The 16,250-nt window shown below is 37.9% G+C and overlaps 1 protein-coding gene across 6 annotated transcripts in view; it reads right to left on the reverse strand.

Annotated features, from left to right (window-relative positions):
* Window positions 1-2,505: 2,505 nt before the first annotated feature.
* The window catches only part of ATF7IP2 (activating transcription factor 7 interacting protein 2), a 53,200-nt gene continuing 39,455 nt past the window's right edge, over window positions 2,506-16,250 (reverse strand). For 4 of the 6 annotated variants that reach the window (XM_077828274.1, XM_077828270.1, XM_077828272.1 and 1 more), the window contains 5 exons: window positions 15,598-15,668; window positions 14,912-14,976; window positions 11,598-11,727; window positions 9,539-9,642; window positions 2,506-3,158 (listed from right to left, as the gene is read on the reverse strand). In XM_077828274.1, the coding sequence (XP_077684400.1) occupies window positions 2,742-3,158; window positions 9,539-9,642; window positions 11,598-11,727; window positions 14,912-14,976; window positions 15,598-15,668 (787 nt within the window). In that variant the 3' untranslated portion in view covers window positions 2,506-2,741. Of the gene's footprint in view, window positions 3,159-9,538; window positions 9,643-10,701; window positions 10,762-11,597; window positions 11,728-14,911; window positions 14,977-15,597; window positions 15,669-16,250 lie in introns of all 6 variants that reach the window. The other 2 variants (XM_077828275.1, XM_077828273.1) reach the window with 2 other exon arrangements.

Raw genomic sequence — 16,250 nt, forward strand, 5'->3', positions numbered from 1 at the left:
AGGAAAACCTTTCTTGCTTGAAATCTACACATCACCCAGACAAAAAAACTTTCTGTTTACCATAAGAATGTAAGATTTCTTTCAATTTATTCCGAGTCCCACTTTCTCAAAAAGTAAACGTGTATGATGACTTCTGTAAGGCCTTTGTGAGCCAGTTATACAAATAGGGGCAAATCTAAATAGTCTGACACCTCCAATGCACTGCCAAATTCACTGCTGGATTGGACCACATTGTTCTGGCAGGTTGTAAAAGTCCTTTTAATACTGGTAGAACGATCTTGGAATTAGAAGGGTTCCCAGAATATCAAAGTCAAGATGAGTGATAAAAGATTATTTTCCACAGAAACTGACGTTAAGTAGAAGCCCTTCTAGATACCATCTCATGAAATTTTATGGCATATTCAGACAGGGAAGATGCTGCAGCAATTCCACTGTCATCTGGGGATGTCTGGTCACTAGGCTTTAGATCAATGTCCTGAAATTCCACAACTCATACGTGGTTATTCTGATAAAATGTCTGGGACAATCAAAGGATAGCATTCCAGAGAACCGGATCTGGTGAATGGGGCTTCCCCTGAGGTCTTGTGGGGAATGACTCCTCTATAAAGGCTATTCTCAACCTCTGTATAGTATCTCAAAGAAAGCCAGTAGACCCATCCAGACCAAGGAGGAAACTGAAAGACACCAGAATCAGGTTCTCTGTCATAGAACCTACCAGGATATAGGCAGAGTCTGTGTCTGTTTGGACTATGTAGCGCATTGATCTAATGTCTGCTCTAAAATGTTTTTTTGCCAGGTGACTGGAACTGAGGTGGTAGAATAACTTGCCTGTCCCTATCTGACTAATCAGACCTCAGATCAGAAGCAGAAGATATTGGTGAAATGAAAGGTCTTGGCAACTTTAAAACTGAAAGGGAGAAGTAAACTTCCCTTGTGAGTTCACGGAGATTTAGGAGATAAAAGCAAATTTGAATATGCTATACAATCTTTTATTTCTCTCCACCTTGTATCACCTGTATCTTTCCCTTCTGGAGATACTGTAGTCCAAGTATCTTCTGGATCAGTTACTGTTGGCTACTGTTAGTTGGCGCTGGGGTGTAGAAGCTCTAAGATCCTAAGAAATGTAAATAAATAATTATATTGTTTTGTTCAAAGTTTTTAATCCTAGCTAGCTAACTATGACTAAAACTACCTGAAGATGCTGTCTTGCTTGAAGAGGTTGTTCTGGAGAGGTTCTAATATAGTCCATTCACAACCTTGGCTGGAATGAACTGAGGTGTCCTGAGTGCCATGCTTTTACATAGGCTCATCCTCAGAATGCTCAAACCGGTGAGGGAAAATGCAGGAGAGCACTCCAACAGGCACTGCTAGAAAACATTCCACCACTCAAGACGCACCAAGGGCACAAACCCAAGAGTGGGAATATGTAGAGACCATTCAAAGAACGGCAAATTATTGCAACAAAATGATCTTTCAAGTTGCTTTTGTTAGAATTTTTCCATATATGAAAACTTTTGTTTAATACTGAAAGAATCAAACTTATTGGGTTTTTAAAATATTTTGAGTAACCTACATAGCGTGATTTAAACTGTATAAGAAAAACTTACATTGCTTGTAGTTATTATTAAAATTAAATTAATCAAGATATTTTCTATTTCTTTATAACCTTGCTGTAATGGACACACTACAAATATCACTGAATTCATTTCAATATGCATATTTAAACAGAAAGCCAACTGCCACCACAATGACTTTGTAATTAATAATTTTGTAAATGAATATTCTAGAACCATCACTAATGTAAGTAATGGGTCACCTACCTCTTTGTGGCATTATGAAATGTCTGTCTGGATGAGTAATGACTACCATTGTACCACACCTAAAGGCAAGTGAAGCCTCTTTAATACCAGAAGATACAAGCAGGTGAAGTACTTATACAGCACTGGAAAACATTTATTTATCAACACTTTAATCAACTTCCCCAGAAGCTTAATTCTTGCCCAAAATGGGTGACAAGGAAACAATCTCACTTGGTGTTCCTTTACAATGCAGCATCTCTAAAAAGATCATGGTCCAGATGATTGTCTCAGGTGATTGTAGTATTTAAAACACTATAGTTCCTGTATTATTACCCTACTACAGAGACGTGCATCCTTACAAACATTTTTCAGAGGCTTCAGAATAATGGAGATGCTCCTGTAGTACTGTTTGAGTACACTCAAGTACAAGAACTAAAACCTTCTGAAAGCTTGTGTACCATTTAGTGAAGGAAATGGAACACAAAAAAACCACTATTCCCTCCAAAAATACAAAAAGGAAGGGTGAACAAAACACCACAAAACTCATGACATGTTAGATTTCTCATCTCATGATCGTCATCAAAATTCATAGTTACCAAGTAGAAAATTTTATTCCTTTATGTTCCAAGTACATCCTACATGTAATGATGCCCACTGAAAGGAATGGGAGGGGAAGGACTGAGAAGGAAAATAACTAAACTAAACACAGAACTGAAATTAGTTTTATAAACAGAATTCTCAGTGTCAAGTTATTAGAAACAACTTACAAAATGTATAGAACAATGCTCAGAATATAAATAACTGATAGTTGGCATGATAGATAAGAAACAGAACTGAGCGAATACAGTCTGTAGTACAATTCATTCCTTGGCTCTAGATTGTTTACAAGTAAAAATACAATATTTCAAACTGAAACAACCATGTAACAGTTATTGAGGTAGCTCATGAGTTTTCCAGAGAAATTAAAGTAATTGACTGTATATCACAAAATGGTCCATAACGTCCACATACATCTTTTGATTGTATAGTAAAGTAGTACTTCTTGGAGGCTGTAAATTGTGATAAAGAACAAGCCATTGGTAGGGGCAAAGCCTTTATTTCTCCTATTTTCTTCCAGTGTGGTACAGTACTGTTATTGGAGTGTTCATGGTATATGAACAAGTGATAGCTCTCTACAGGAGCGCACATGGGATCAATCTCTGTAACAGTCCATGAGAGTGCAATACCTTTTGGATTTTGCACCTGAGCCAGTTTTAGTTCAGGCTTCTGAGGTGGCACAGTGTCTCTGACTCCATCCTTGAGTTCTGGGTATGGAGGTATCCTTGGTAGCGGAGGAAGATGTGGAAAATGTTCAAGAACCTACAGAGCATAAAAAAAGAAAAAAAGGTGAATAACTTAGCATTACTGTAATATTTCTTTAATGAACAAATCAACCAATGTGCGCTAATTTTTGATTCAGATTAAGTGTTTCCATTTTAGGAAACAGTTTTGAAAGTGTTAAGGAGTTCATTGTAACAGCTTTACCAAACAAGTTTTTTTGTATTGTGGTAAATAATGCTGCATTAGTTTCATTTTAGGTATTTATTAGTTCAGTAGTTCTTAGAATGACTGTATGGATAAGAATACTAAATTCAAACCAACAATAGTATTTTGTTAAATTGTTTTGTTTTCTGGTATGTCATGCTGCAATGCTTTATTTACTGAATTTATAAAAATTTTTAAAAAACCCTTCCAAAGACTCCCTCTAAACTAGCCCTATTTTACAGTCTCTAAGAGGTCAACAGACAAGAACAGTCACAGGAAATGATCTATTGCTGCTACATAAATGTTTAAGTTTTGCTAACTGATTTTATTTTCCATAAATCCAATACTCCTCCTCATCCTCCCCCCACCCCCCGACACAAAAGCGCAGAAGACACTACTAACAAACATTGTGTTAAGATTATTTTTGGTTGTCCCAAAATGAGTGTTGCAGAGGTCAACATTATATCTAGATAGATTTGCATAGTCACGATTCAATTAGTGTTCTGTTATTGCACTCTGATAAATTTTCCAAAAAATACCTACAGATTCAGCCAGACAGCAGCACATCCATAGGACTGAAAGGTTTTAAAAAAGTTAACTTTACCAATATGAATAATACTGTAGGTATCTTGATCAAGTTTAATTATTATTAGTGAATTTTGACAACCATCCTATAATCGGATTTGTTCTGTACAGATATCATACAATGTAAGATGCTGAAAGAAAGAGCTTATGTTCCTATCTCACTAGCAATTACCAGAGCAGAAAGCTTGCACTCTATGTAGGTCTTCAAAAAGAAAGAAAAGTTAAACTGACAGATCTTTAAAAACTGCTGCTTAGATTTTATCTCAGAAGAAATCCAAGAAGGCAGCTGTGAAGAGTGTCATAGCTATTTTAGAAGGTTTATTCTGGTTTCATATCCTTTTGAACATCCAGAAGGACAGAATAAAAAGCAGAACTGACATAGTGGTTCCACCCTCCTCATAGTACTAGAGTCAGTTACAAAAAAATCCCAAACCACAGAACTGTCTTTTCTCCCTATACATTTTTCTTTTTGATAGTTAATTATCTCTGAGGATATACTGTAGACAGGTCTGTACATCTATTAACAAAATATTTTAGGCTGAGAACAATTTACTGCTCCTGGAAGCATCTGTACTGATCCACTAAAGAGTTATAGTCCTGACAGGTCACAAGATAGATCATAAAATCCTGTTACTACATTTGGTTTTACACTTTTAGCATAAGGCATGCAAAAATTTCTTGGGTGGATAGAAACAGATTTTTCTCACACCCGGATGTTCCTTGGCAGTAGTCAATCCCTTCTCTCCTATCATCAAGCTCTTCCAAGAATCACAACTCTCCTTTTTCTTTCCCATGATGCTTCCTTAGAAGGATCCTGGCCAATCTCTTTGAGGTGAAAAAGACACAAAAATGATTGGAGTCACCCCTTCACCGTGTGCTGGCAACTTCTGCAGATACCACTCCCCCATTGTTGGATCATATTAAAGTAGTTCTGTATTAAAATCACAAATGAGTTTGATTCCCCATAGTTTAAAATCCAGGGTATTACTAATTAAGAGTACTTGTGGCACCTTAGAGACTAACTAATTTACTGGAGCATAAGCTTTCGTGAGCTACAGCTCACTTCATCGGATGCATTCAGTGGAAAATACAGTGGGGAGATTTATATACATAGAGAACATGAAACAATGGGTGTCACCATACACACTGTAACCAGAGTGATCATTTAAGGTGAGCTATTACCAGCAGGAGAGCGGGGGACACCTTTGTAGTGATAATCAAGGTGGGCCATATCCAGCAGTGGGGGGTTGGGGTGGGGGATTAAACATGCAGAAATAGTTTACTCATTATTACACAAAGTAAAACTATTTCCCCATGTTTATTCCCCCTCAAGTGATAGCTCTCTACAGGAGCGCACATGGGATCAATTTCTATAACAGTCCATGAGAGTGCAATACCTTTTGGATTTTGCACCTGAGCCAGTTTTAGTTCAGGCTTCTGAGGTGGCACAGTGTCTCTGACTCCCACCCCCCCAACTGTTCCTCAGACATTCTTGTCAACTGCTGGAAATGGCTCACCTTGATTATCACTACAAAAGGTCCCCCCCCCGCCATCTCCCCCCGGCTCTCCTGCTGGTAATAGCTCACCTTAAGTGATCACTCTGGTTACAGTGTGTATGGTGGTACCCATTGTTTCATGTTCTCTATGTATATAAATCTCCCCACTGTATTTTCCACTGAATGTATCCGATGAAGTGAGCTGTAGCTCACGAAAGCTTATGCTCAAATAAATGTTAGTCTCTAAGGTGCCACAAGTACTCCTTTTCTTTTTGCGAATACAGACTAACATGGCTGCTACTCAAACTAATTAAGAGCTCTCTTGGTTTTTGGTATTGTTTCCCTCTGTGTGTGAAACTTGCAAGCTGCTAATTGTGTTAGTACATTCTAAGACAGAGTCTGTTCTCAAAGCAATTCTTTGTAACAATAACTACTCACACACAGAAAGACTCAAAACAATACTCTGTAACAGAAACAGCAACCAGAGACTCCCTGCCCTTTTGTTGTATTCATCTCGCTTTGTTAACAATTGTGATTAAAATAGAGATAGAGGATGTATGTGGATGGATCCTTGGTGTGGATAATAACTGAATGATCAGGGAGGTGCCAGCCTAAGAATCCAGTGTCCATCGGCTAAAGAAGGCGTCAAGTGGAAATAACCAGAGGACCCCCGGAGGGCAGACTGGAATCCACCCAACAGCCTCAAGAATGGGAGAACCAAAGAACAAGATAACATCTGGCAGCACGGAGCCGTCAGGAATGTGCCATCTGCTGATTGATTCAGCAACAGCATGATGAAGCAATTCCCATAGACTGGCATAGGAAGAAATTCCTATAAAAAATGGACTCTAGAAAGTGAGAACTTTGGGGTCTGATTCTGCAAACCAACTTCCAGGAGCATCAGATGAACATCTGACAAGGCCCTGCTCCCTCCTCATGTCCAGGCCACCTGGCCAGTGGCTTGGCATGAGCAACTCTAAGGCTGGTAACTGTGATAACAACCTTGCAGAACCTGTGTGTGTGTGTATGAATGAATGTGTGAATAAATATGAGATTGAATGGAATGTTATAGCTATAACTAACTGCTTACTATGATTCTTTCTGTATTCACAATAAATGTGGCATTTTGCCTTTTCTCCTTTAATAAGATCCTGCTGGTTTTTATTTTGTTGGTATAACACCATGGCTCCCAGCCCTAACCCAATGGAAAGCTCTGCAAGTCATACAAATCGCTTTCTCAAAAGCAGGGACATCATTTCAGAAAAATTCAAGGGAGCAAAGCTGTGTCAGCCTATACAATACTGTATGTGACGAATGTGACACTGCACTCCATATTCTTCATAGTGATATTATAAGTCATGGGAGGTGTCACTGGAAAAGTTATGATTTGCTAAATATGATTATCCTATTTGTATGCATGTATCATTTTTGTATCTGAAGTTATTAATACGGGCTATGTATTTGTATTTCAAATGTAGTTACACCTGGGTAACGTCCACTAGACAAGATGCTTTCAGTCTAGTGGAAGGACCTATTCAGGGCAATGGGCCATTCTGGAAAAAAACAATAGGCCTTAGGAGAAGCTTATCTCCCACCCAGGGAGCTTTCCCGAAAACGCTACAGACAGCCTCCAAGTCATGGCTGCTTTGACTCTACAAGGACATGTGATGAGACCACATGTCTCTGGATTCCATCTTGGGATGTCAGTATTTTTCCCACAGACTATTCTGGGAACCAAGCTTTGGGAACAAAGAGATCCTGCCATAGGAAAAGCTATATAAGACAAGGAGTGACATCATCTGGTGTTCTTCACTCGCCACCCAAGGAGACTCCTAAAAACACCTGTGGAACAAAGACTGAACTGGGGGAAGTGCTGGGCCCAGGCTAAAGGGATTTCTAGCCTGTGAATGAAACACCTGGGGATTCCAAGCTGTAAAGCAAGTGCAGCTTGCCCCTTAAGAATCTGAAGCCTACTTGTATCATCTCTTAGAAAATCTGCTAGTCATATCCAATCTATTTAGTATATTAAGCTTAGTTTGCATTTTTTGTCTATTTGCTCAGTAATCTGCTTTGATCTGTTCGCTATCACTTAAAACCTATCTTTTGTAGTTAATCAGCTTGTTTTTGCTTTATCTAAACCAGTGAGTTGGAGTGAAGTGAAGCGTGTGGGAATCATAACTCAGGGAGAAAAGCTGTACTGCAGTTCCAGCTACCCTGGGTGGAATCCATCACAATTATTATGTAATATTCTAAAAAATTGGTGGGGGACGGACGGACGGACAAAAAGATAAGAGATATAATGGAGCATATAGACCAATGAAAAGCTGTAGGGGTTGTGGGGGGAGGGAGAAAGAGGCAACTGCCACTACTGTCCCATAACAAATGATGCTCCTGTCCAAGAAGGGAGAGCTCCATCCACAGTTATATTTTCAGTCTCAGTGCTCAGAAGCCATCCCCAAACCCTTTAATGGAACTGAACTAATATTAATTATTTGTTTCAAGGTAGTGGGCAGAATATGCTAGGCATAAACACAAAAGGCGACAGTACCCATCCTGAAGAGCCTGCACTCTACAGAGCAAGGCTCTCTTTCATCCATAATGTGATGCTGCAGTCAGGGAGAGGCTCCAGCCTCTCACTTGTCATGCTTCTTGTCCTGCTGCTGTGTGGGTTGCCTATAGATGTTAGATAGTTTTGTCTCAGAGCTGGGATGGATGGGTGGGTGGCCGATGCTCAAATGTTATGAGGAGGTAAGAAGAAACTGATGTCCCTTGTTGATGACACTTTGATCTGTCTTGCCATTACACAACTGAAGGTGCTGTTGTGTGGTATATCCTTTATAGTGGCACATCCAGGGCTCAAACTGGGCTAGTATGCAGCAGTATGATATACCAGCTCCTCCCCCAAGTTGCTATTATATATATAATTTAAGAGAAGAGTTAGCGGTTATGGTTGAAGAGAAACTTGAAAACGTGAATTAACCAGAACAGTGACACGTACCTAACTGTGTCTGGAATAACAGCTCCAAGAAATGCAAGGTGACGCATAAATCTCAGTGGGATGTTAACTCACATGCCCAAATCATGATACTTTAAAGTAAATATGCCATTGCTAATTAAATCATGCAAGATAGAAGAATGGGGTGGGAGTACAGACTGCAGATCTGCACTATCCACAGTGAATGATCTCTCATTTTGGTATCATGAGTGGGTGATGTTTTAGAGATGCCATTGCGTTCTTTTTATTTGTTTTTTTGGTCCTCAGTCAAGGAGGAGCCGAGCACAAGAAGCACCACAGAACCTAGCAAGGCACATGAGCCCCACCACGGCTAAGCAGCCTAGTAGAACCCAATGGAATATTCAAATACCCCAAATATGAGACAAACTCATGGACCCGAGAGACCACACATGATCATGTTTTGAACACTTGCACAATTGATTGTGAACAGTGCCTCATTCTGGCAACTCACAGGAGTGGAACTTATTTGTGGGTGGAACAGTAATAAAACATGCACACTTAGATACTTGATGTTTAAATTACTGCTCCCTCATTCTCGCACTCATTTTTAGACACTGGAGCAGGACTGAACACAGAGAGTCTTGGACCACCGATGGCTGAAATTTTCAAACCCCTTTTCACTTGCTCAATTTCAGAAAGGTTTTTTCCCCCCTTGACTGAAATTTTCCTTGCTGGTCTTTGCCCCACGATAAATTTTCTACTGTAACATTTTCTACAATATTTTTTAGAAAAGTTCATTTTAGCCTGCCTATCTGATTCATTCTCTTGCTTCAATATTGCTTCTTCTAATAGTTAGTATTTTTATTAGAAATCACTGCCATTTTAGGAGCCATTATTGCAATAAAAGTATTTCATGGTCACTGAAGTCTTTATTACTCTTTTCATTATACTGTACTACCTCCTTGTGGCTCAAAGGAGTAAGCTTACCCTTTGCCAAGGAATCTAGTTTAAAACAAATGTTAATGATACATTTTCATCAAAAATGTCCTTTAAAAGTCTGTTTTAATTCCCATTAAGTTGTATATCATAGATTCATGAAAAGCTAGTCAGTTGGAATTTGTAAATACTACAAATTTAAAAATAAAAATTGTAGAAAGCTTAATAAAGAAAAAAATTACCTGATTTGATGCTTGTGCTGGTGGCTCAAGGCAATTTGATTTGGGGCTTGCTGTCTTTGAATTACTTTTGTTTGACACAGAATTCTGGTCTTCTTTTAACTTACCTGTAAACAAAATGCAAGTTTTAAATACTGTAATTTACCACCTATTGAAAGTGAACTGGGTTAAAAAGCCACAAATCTGTGAAATAAGGTTATGTTTACATACTGAGGATTTCTCAGAGACTGTGAAAGGTGCTAGACTGAGGACCCTGGAGAATGAAATCTCTATTTTTCTACAAAACATACAAGCAGCAGAGTTATTCACACTGTTGAAGTGCTTCAGCCAGACGTGTACGGGCTATCATTAAGTGAGAGTAAGAGGGATAGTTCAGTCTTCATTTCATTTAATTGTCCATCTTGATATTTTACATCTTGATCAAAACAGAATTAGGTAAGTTAATGGAGGATAGGTGTATCAATGGCTGTTAGCCAAGATGGTCATGGATGCAACCCGATGCTCTGGGTGTCCCTTAACCTCTGATTGCTAGAAGCTGGGAGTGGACGACAGGGATGGATCACTTGATAAATTGATCGGTTCTGTTAATTTCCTCTGAAGTATCTGGCACTGGCCACTGTTGGAAAACAAGATAGTGGGCTAGATGGACCATTGCTCTGACCCAGTATAGCCACTCTTATGCTCTTATTTACTGTTCACACTGGAGGCAGATGACCAACTCAGTTAACAGAGTTTTAGCTGAACATCTGACTAATATCTTACACTAAATACAACATCTTCATTCATTCCAAAATGATCTCTGAGTTTCACATATTTTACAAACTACTACACTAAATACCCACCACTAAAATGCAACATTGTCTTGGTGGGATGCAAGAGCCTTTTAACAGCACAGGAACACTAACGTGGCAGTTTAGAAGAAGAATATAACAAAAAAGAAACAAGTTAGCTGCAGGAAGAATTTAGGAAGTAGTAACTTATTTATTCCAGGATACTGCCCAACACCCATTCTACTGCAAAAAAGTGGCATGTGATCTTAAATTACTACAAAGATTCTGATCCAGTTTTAAAATTCATACGAAACACAAAATTAACAGCACAGTACTTTTTAACTCCAGGATAGAGCATTAGTTCTGTACACACTGAGATGGAAGAAGGCAACCTACCAAGCCAGCCACTAATACTATTTCCTGCAGCACCCTGAGTTCTCCCATCCAGGTCTTGACCTAGAACAAATCCTGCTTAGTTTACAAAAATTAATGAGATTACAAATCACCTCAAGGCAGTATATCACCAAGTAACAATTTCCACTGAAACCAAACTACTTGGGTTCAAATCCTGAAGTTGGACAATTGCATATGATTTATAGCAAAAGGAATGTTACTTACCAGCAACTAGAGTTCTCTAAACATGTGACCCATGAAAGTCCATATTAATCTCCCTGTCTTTGGTTACTACACTTCCTCCTCACCTAAACATAAAACACTCTGCACCTAATTTGGGGTCTTCTCATTGCAGGAGCAGTGGTAGGCAAGTAGTCAACTCATTCTGTGCTGGGGAGCAAGTCTTCACCCACAGATGGATGAGGAACAGGAGTCTCTCCTCATTATGGGGAATATTTAAGATTTATAGGAAAGAAGGCAAATCAGGCTGTATTGTGACTAACTGGCTTTGAGTTCCTGGCTCCTATTTCAGTTGTTAGGCAGGTGGGAAGAGATTGGTCAGCTGCAGCCTTCAATCTTAGTGAAACACCAATTAATGAATGGCATCTGCTTGCAGCATTTGAGAGAGGGACTAGGAACAATTGTAGTAGCAGGGTCTAATATCATTACAGTGGGACACTGGATCCATGAGTCAATAAGCATACATCCCTTAAAAAACAAACTACTTTAGAACTGTTCTTGAATTGCAAGGTACTCTACTGCAAGTGAAGATATGCAGAAGCAGTTCCCTTCAGGAGAAAGTTTTTTCTTTTAAGGAATGGGTCCCAATCTCACAACTCCACAAGATTATTTTCTCTTAGGTTTAAAATTGATTTGATTTAGTACTTTTTCATACTTACACTTATTACATTTTAAGTTCTCATTTTCAGAATCTCTATAAACAAAATTATTTTTTCCTTCACCTTTATCAAAATTGTGCTTTTCTTCTTCTGTTAGATCAATCACTGCACATTTTTGTTCTTCAGCACGCTGTAAAAACAATGTCAATTCCAATTAAATTGTTTCTACAATGGCTTAATTGTAAATACGTCTGTTAAAATTTATGAACTGCCAGGATGCAAACTTACTTGTAAATTAAACTACCAGAAATGCTCATTTTTATATAAAACTTCTTGTAGATGTGAAAAATAACAGAAATAAGTACAGTGTATAAGTGTCAGTATCTGTAAGAACTCAGACATTTAAAAATACACTTGATATATCACAGTAGATCACCTAGCCAATCAGTCAACAGTACGAGGACAAAAACTATAAAAGATGGATTTTATAAACATTAATGGATCTCAGTGATAATTATACAGGTCTTGGCTCTCTAAGAGCAAATCTACATAGACAGTTTTTCACTAGTTTCCTTCCAGGTAGGTATGCTTTAGGATAAGTTTTCACACAGCTTGCCAATGCACAAGACTGCCAGTAAGCTTCTTATTTCTAGAGCTGTCTGAAATAAAGCCTTTTTGCCCTCTTGCTAAGGGAAGATGTAGAATTGTTTATTATTTTATTCAATACAGTAATTCAGTTGTAAACTTAAGGAATCATTTAATGTAACTGAACAAGTGTTTGTATAATGGTTGTATATAGATTTTAAACAACTAGATCTTATATACACTATCCCTCCCCCCCCCTAATTCCTGCAGTTGCTCCCATTGGTGTAGTTCCACCATTGGTAGCAGGAAGAGAGCAGTTTTTCCACCACCATCTTGTCTAAATATTCCCAAGCAGGCTTATACTAACTACATGGTAGTAGAAATCCCAGGTGCCCCGTATATACCAGTGTTTGCACTTTTGCTACCACCAGTGAAGTCCCACTTTTCATTAACCAAAACAGGGATTTTTATTTTATCTTTTTTATTTTATTTTACTTTACGGGGGGGGGGGGGGGGAAGAGGGAAAGGAAGGCAAGACAGGAAGCTTTGTGTGTAGACTGACAATTTAAGTGATTTAGAACAATTTGGACACAGACCATCTAAAAAATGGATATAATTTTAACATGTTCTGTTGCTAAAGTCTAACCAAAAGCTTAGCCTGCTTACATTATATATACACAAACTGGTTTATATAAAAATATTCTCAGACTTGAACTAAATAAAAAAAGTGCTGTTTTGAATAGCATTTTCAAACTATGTTATGTGAAAGACTGGGTGTAACATTTAATCTACATTTTGAAAAGTCAATGTTAAATTAAACTCTTCAGCAATAAACCCAACCTAAAGTACTTCTGTACACAGTGGGGAAATGCACTCTAAGGAGATGCAATTTCTAAAGTGCACTAATGTACTGATTAATTGGTCCACACGCACCCCGCTGGTACACACTAAAGGTTCTCTAGTGTGCTTTAACGTGTTTCAAATGGCACTATGTTAAAGAGCATTAAGAAATCTTTAGTGTGCAACAGCAGAATCTACACTGACCAATTAATGTGTACCACATTAGTGCACTTTAGAAATCACACTCATATAATGCACATTGACAAACCATGTAGAAAAGCTCTTAGTGTGTTGTAAGTGAATACCAGATAAGCTTATTAACCATTGGAATAGAAGTATACAAATGACATGATCCAACTGTACTAGTGTAGCAAAAACATCCACACAAAAAAATGGCTACGGTGAAGTTAAGGTTGAGAGTATATATCAGTAATGTAAGAGTTAAAGTCCTTATGTTAATGTTTTTGAAGAATAAGTCCACAAGTCTGCTTTAGACTTTAGAGACCACTCTTGTTGACCTTATCTTGGCAAATTATATGGTTTCCTAGCCCAAATTTTGCCTGCAAGATGAGAGCCTTTTGTTGGGTCACCAGTCCCATAGGAACACAGACTCCTGACAAAGTGTTTGGGATTGAACCTCACCTTGCTTATCAAAAGGGAACAAAATATGAAAATATTTAATACTTGTTACATACACACAAAAAGAGGTGAAAAAATATTTCCATTGATGATCAAAATTTATAGACAGGAAAAGAAAAATGCTGCTTGAAAACTTAATACAGTTTGATTTAAAGATATTTACTTCGTATATATTGACATGTGATGTTGACAATTTGTGTTTTAATGATGGTAAAGCTTTAGCTTTTTGAATATCAGTGTCTACTGTCATTAAATTGTCAAATCCTCTCCACAAAAAAAAAAAAGCTTTAAAAATAAACAATTATCTATCAAAAATTATAAGCAGCAGCTAATTCTGCCAAGTACGCAGGAAGAGAGGAGGGTCTGCTTCCCTGATCTTTTCCTTCCCAAACTGCTTGTACAGCAGATCTCCTAAAAATTTCAAGAGTAGATATTCCATCTGATGAGCTTTGGGACTGTGTGTGTTTGGGTGGGTGAATCCAGGGTCCTTGAAAGAAAGGAAAGAGATGAGAGACATATTTTCTGTGTGTTCTATAATCCACTCGATATTAAGGCTTATCTTTTTAAGGAATGCCAGAAGTGACTACCACAGTTATTTATTTTAGGAAATACATTCTGCTTTTAAAAAGGGACTTGTACATGATTATTTTAATTGGAATTGCACTTTATTTTGTTTCCTTCTGATGTATGAAGATGGCCTAAAAAAGTTCTGCTTATTTTTTCCACATTAGAAATATGAATAATGTCAAGCCTCGTTTTTTGCTTAGAGATATCAAAGTACGCTTATGGTGAGCTCTTACTTGAGGGATGGCAGTGCTGAATTTTTAAAAAGTTATCCTTTACCCAAACTATTATTCACTGAAGTTGAATAGGTGCTTACAAAAAAACCAAAAAGTTTTGGAACAGTGAGAAAAAAATCCCTTCTCCCTTTCATACGCTGAACTTTTCGGTCTCTTGTGATCTCATCATTTCACTAGTTCTCCAGATATTAAAGTCTTCCAGGGTAGACAAGAACTACAGAAAAGTAGAAGGTAGCACAAACCCAATATTATTTTCATTGCAGTTCACCTTTATGATGTGAAAATGAGGTAACACAGCAATGTGAACAACAGTACCTCCTTCAGCAAGGTGCAAAAGAGGAACCAGAATGTGCTGTATCTGCACAGAATGGTAAATGACCCGAAGTAACAAGCACCACTACCACAACATTGGAGAAAACAGGCTTTGTTTCATTATCTTATGTACAAACAATTAAATTTAGCTTTAAGTTTTAGCAGATGAGCATGAGGAAAAAAAAACTCTTAACCTACCTTGTTTTTGGATTGAGCTTCAGTGGAAATTTCTGCTTGTGTAGAAACTAATTTTTTTTGAACATCTGAAACAATTTTCACAAAAGATTAAAAAATTCAACTTTCAATTAATAAATCTGGTTGATGCAGGATACAAAAATGTCCATCTAATAAGTGGAATACCAAAAAATTACCAAATAGACTTGTAGACATACATGCAGCAATCAGCCATAAGTGAATGACACGGAGACTCACAGCCCCAATGCAATGGTCTGGCAATCAAGTCAGCCAGCCAAGATTTCTTCTAAAGGGGCCCCTGAAGTCCAAAGACACCTCTGAAAGACTAGGGAGAAGCCTCTGCAGCTGCGTATTTAGGAATGCTCACAGACAATGGGCCAGCACAGATGCTAAACTCTTTTTCAACTGGATAGTTCCCTCAAAAGAAAAAAAAAAAAAGAAGCAGCAGCGCTAATTGTTAGTGAGAAAAAATTTCAAGCATGGTTAGTGAGATGGGTAAAGCAAATGGAAGTTATGGTTAAAACTGATGGGTTGCTCTTACTCTTCTTAAACAGCAACCAAGGAAAATTATATTTTGATACAATTAAAAAGAGTAAAAGCATTAGTTGTAGGCTAGTATGGTGGTTTAATTATTTTCATCAAATCTGTTTTGATTAGGATGTATGCATGCCAAGGTTAGTTTTGGATACCTGAATTGTTTGTAGTTGTTACAGTTGTTGAATTTCTGCTTTCCACGGAAATCAGTATAACTTCATCAGAGCTGACAAACAAAACAAAAAAATTATTCACCAAAATCAAAATGTTAGAGATGCATGAAAACAGGTCCCCCCTCTTCAAATGTAAGATATCAAGAACTAGCTACAGCACATTTAGAAGTCAAGAAGCTCAGACGGTTGATTTAACAAGAAATCAATTGTATTTTACTGAAGAAAACAAATGCATTTTATAGCACCTTGTCTAGCTGTAAATTCCAAAATAATAGAATATGAATCATTCAAATAAAGAGCTCCCCAAATACCATGACTCAATATCTGATTAGGCAGACACTTTTTAAAATCCCTTCAGCTTGGCATTACAATGTACTAATCTGACAGTTACTATATCTCCATCACATAACAGCAGAGAAGGTAACATACTTCAAAAGTGTTCATGTTCTAAGATCCCATTTTCAAAAAACAACCCTGGTTGTTACATCTTAGAAAAACTAAGAGATTGTGAAGGCTTCATGCACTTGGAAACATTCAGGGCACACCCTGAGTGTTGTGTAGGAGCAGTGCACACACTGCTCCTTTCAAGGACATGAACCATGGGAAGTCGCCCAGAGGACATGAACCGTGGGAAG

This window comes from Eretmochelys imbricata, chromosome 10, assembly GCF_965152235.1.
Source record: "Eretmochelys imbricata isolate rEreImb1 chromosome 10, rEreImb1.hap1, whole genome shotgun sequence".
Lineage (NCBI taxonomy): Eukaryota > Metazoa > Chordata > Testudines > Cheloniidae > Eretmochelys > Eretmochelys imbricata.